At 39.4% G+C, this 3923-nt stretch overlaps 1 protein-coding gene across 1 annotated transcript in view; it reads left to right on the plus strand.

The window, feature by feature from the left end:
• Positions 1–3923, plus strand: part of ERO1B (endoplasmic reticulum oxidoreductase 1 beta) — a 27627-nt gene that overhangs the window by 4399 nt on the left and 19305 nt on the right. The window contains exons 3-4 of the mRNA XM_035899684.1: positions 2497–2580; positions 2975–3016. Of these exons, the coding sequence (XP_035755577.1) occupies positions 2497–2580; positions 2975–3016 (126 nt within the window). The remainder of the gene's footprint in view (positions 1–2496; positions 2581–2974; positions 3017–3923) is intronic.

Genomic DNA, 3923 nt, shown 5'->3' on the forward strand with positions numbered 1-3923 from the left:
AAAGTACAGGGGCACGATCACTTCCCTACTCCTGCTGGCCACACTATTCCTGATACAAGCCAGGATGCCATTGGCCTTCTTGGCCACCTGGGCACACTGCTGGCTCATATTCAACTGGCTGTCAACTAGTACCCCCAGGTCTTTTTCCACCAGGCACAAGCGATGCACAATGCAATTGCTCACAACCCGCTGACCGATGCCCAGCCCATCCCGAGCTGCGACTGCTCTGCCTGAGCTGCAACCTCTCTGCCTGCGACTGACCGACTAACCCCCGCCCCCCCGAGCATGGCCTTATATGGTATGGAATAGCTCTTTGGTCAGTTTGGGTTAGCTGTCCTAGCTGTGCTGTACTCCCTCCCAGCTTGTTACGCACCTGGCCGAGCAGGAGAAGCTCAAAAAGTCCTTGAGTAGTCTGAGCACTACTTGGCAACAACTAAAAACATCAGTGTGTTATCAACGTTCTTCTGGTACTAAATCCAAAACACAGCACTATGCTAGCTACTAGGAAGAAAATTATCCCAGCTGAAACCAGGATAACAACTCAGTGAACGTAGCCATTGGACTTCTATTATTGTATTCCCAAAAAAACAGGCCACTTAAAGCAAATCACTGATCCAGTATAAATGTACTCTGCCAGTTAAATGTGTTCAAAACAGGTTTTGTTGGGGTTTTTTTTTTGAATAGTTGTTCAAGATGGCTCTGTGATTTCAGTTTTTCTCCAAATTAAAAGATTGAGTAGTGTAGTTTTTATCATAGGAGCAACCCTTCAGGTACCACATACAGTGGATTCCAAGTTCATCAGAGCATGAGGTTTAGAGTTCAGTTGCCAATTCTTTGCCTAAGGGGTTGCTCTGGCACTACTGTACTAGATACTTAAACTTCGCTTCCTGTGTTTCTCCTCAAGTAAAGTGAAAGTATAGGATATAAATTACATGAATTAGAAAAATGTTCCTGCATGTGAGGGGAAAACATATTTTTCTGAAGACTGAATAGATGAAGTGTTTAGTCTCAGTCTTTTAACCAATTAGGTATAGCAAGAATATTGTTCTTTATAGTGTGTGACCATTTACTGTACAGCTTGTATGAAGCTAGCTTAATGATTAGTTTTCTGACTTAAAATTTATAGATTTAAATAATTTTCATAAGTACATTTATATTTCTTGGAATTTTTGTGTCGAAACTGCTCTAGGGCCTGATGCCATCCTTGGGATATTAGGCTTAATTTTACAGCCATCCTTGTGATATTAGGCTTAATTTTACAGTGTATTTTATAGAAGTCTTGGTGTGTCTGACTACAGAATCAAATTCAATATCTGCAACAGTTTCAAATAAGATGTGATATATGAAATCATTCAAGATACAGTTTTTTCAGTTCAATATCTTCATGAATAGTATTTATCAACTGAAGAAAACTAGTACAAGCTGTGCTAAAGGAAAGCAAAGTAAAAGAATAAGGTAATTTTGGTTTGGTTTTTTTTTACTTCAAAAGTTTAAAAACTGACTTTTTATCTGGGAAATAGTGGTTGCTACTGAGAATAAATGCCTTGTATTTTATTTGTAATGTTAGATTTCAAAGATGGTGTATTTCTGCAGTGTTTCTGGTTGATCATGCAGGAAAACCTTTAGTCTGTAGTCTTCAGTTTAGGAGTGATGAGGTCGAAGTGTTTTCTATCACTGATGTTTGTTAGTTTGTATAAGGCTAATGTAAAGAAAAGCTGGGATTTTTTTTTTCTTCACCGACTTTCACATTGACAGTCCAAGTGAAGTAGAGGAAAGCGTTTGCATCTCTTGCCATGTAGGATATACTAACATATGTGGTAGTGCCTGCCTTCGTTGTGCAGTTTGGTGATAAATAGGAGAACTAATCATCACAGGATTTTTTGGTAATGTTTCTGAAGTGGTTTCTATTAATTATTTATATTTGTACTATATCAGCTCTCTAATTTGAGGCCACTATGATACTCATTCTTCCTTGACTAGCGATGATGTGTAGTAATGATTGCCTGGTTTTATTCCTTGAAACCTGAAATCATCCAGGCACTTACTTGAATTACTGAACTTGTGCACTAGTCTGTCCTCCATCAAATATATTTTCTTCATCAGTGTAGTATAAGTACAACTGATCGTAAGTAGAACCATTTTAGACCTGCATATGTCTGATTTGCATTTTTAGTAGTTTATTTACTGCTTTGAAGTTATATTAGTGGTGAGAGATTTAATTTGTGCTTTAATATACTATGTGTTTGTGTCCACTGGAGACCATTGTTGCTAACAATTCCACTGCAGCAAACTTCAGCATATAAACTTGGAGAGTAGTTAAAAGAAACTGACGGACCGAACTTCCCCAAAACCCCCCAAGCTTTAAGTATTACATTTAATCCTTTTTCCTTGTATCCTCTCCTTTAATTTGAAAAGATTTCCTGATACTGAGAGCTCTTTCTTCTGAAGTTGCCTTATGTAAATGTTGATTGTAAACTTTTGGGTTTGTATGTTTAGGTCAACCTGAAGAGACCATGCCCATTTTGGGCTGATGATGGCCATTGTTCTATCAAAGATTGTCATGTAGAGCCTTGTCCTGAGGTATGGATCAAATAATATAAAATAACAAAAGGTTATTTGGTTTAAAAGTTCGCTAATTTGCAGTGACTAATACTATCCTAACAATATGTACTGAGAAATTTAAATAAAAGAGTAACAATAAAATTATTTTCCATTTCAAAACCAGAAATACAATCAAAGTATTTTAAGGTCTTACTCATTTTACCAATTAAAAAATAACTTTAAGAATAAGTGTCTTCTAAGCTTTAGAACTGTTTTGGATATAATATGTTGAGAAGGTAAAGAAGCAAGCTAATTATTTGAAAACAAGTTTCCTTTGACCCCTGTAGGAATGCTATTTCATCTGTAGATTTTAATCAAGCAAAATAATTTCTATGAACAATGTAAAAATTGTGATTTATTTTTTGGTTTTTAGAGCAAAGTACCTGTTGGAATTAAGGCTGGGAGCTCTAATAAAGTAAGTAGTCATTTATTTTCTAAATTCTTTCTGATTTTTTTTTTTAAATCTTAACATTACAGTGGCTGTGTGACTTTTTATTATAAATCTTCAGTCTTGGCATAGTGATGAGGGAAATGGGAAGAATAAAGAGTATGGTCAGGACCCTGAATTTTAGAAAAGCGAAATTCCAGCTCTTCCAGGAGGTAGTCAGAAGGACTCCCTGGGAAACGGTCCTCAGAGTCAGGGGAACAAAACAGAGCTGGCAGATCTTTAAGGATGTGATCCACAGAGCGCAAGAGCTCTCAATCCCTAGGTGTAAGAAATCAGGCAAAGAAGGGAAGAGACCGAGACCAGCATGGCTGAGACAAGAGATGCTGGTCAAACTTAAGGAGGAAGAGGGAACTGCACAGGCAGTGGAAGCAGGGACAGGCATCCTGGGAAGAGTACAGGGACGCTGCCCGGTTGTGTAGGAGTGGAGTCAGGAAGGCCAAGGCGCAGCTGGAGCTAAACTTGGCTAGGGATGCAAAGAATGATAAGAAGGGTTTCTTCAGGTGTATCAGCCGGAAAAGGATGGTTAAAGAGCGTACCCTCTCTGACGAGCGAGACCGGCAAGCTGGTAACAGCAGATGAGGAGAAGGCTGAGGTACTCAACAACTTTTTTGCCTCAGTCTTCACTGGCAACCTCTCTCCTCACCCCTCCTGAGTCGATGGATGGCATGAGGGGGACTGGGAGGGTAAAACCCCTCCCGCTGTAAGAGAAGATCGGGTTCATGACCACCTGAGGAACCTGAATGCACATAAGTCCATGGGACCTGATGAGATGCATCCCAGAGTCCTGAGGGAGTTGGCCGAGGTACTCGCCAAGACACTTTCCATGATATTTGAAAAGTCGTGGCAGTCAGGTGAAGTACCTGGGGACTGGGAA

Source organism: Egretta garzetta, unplaced genomic scaffold, assembly GCF_000687185.1.
Source record: "Egretta garzetta isolate BGI_Z169 unplaced genomic scaffold, ASM68718v1 scaffold118, whole genome shotgun sequence".
Classification (NCBI taxonomy): Eukaryota; Metazoa; Chordata; class Aves; order Pelecaniformes; family Ardeidae; genus Egretta; species Egretta garzetta.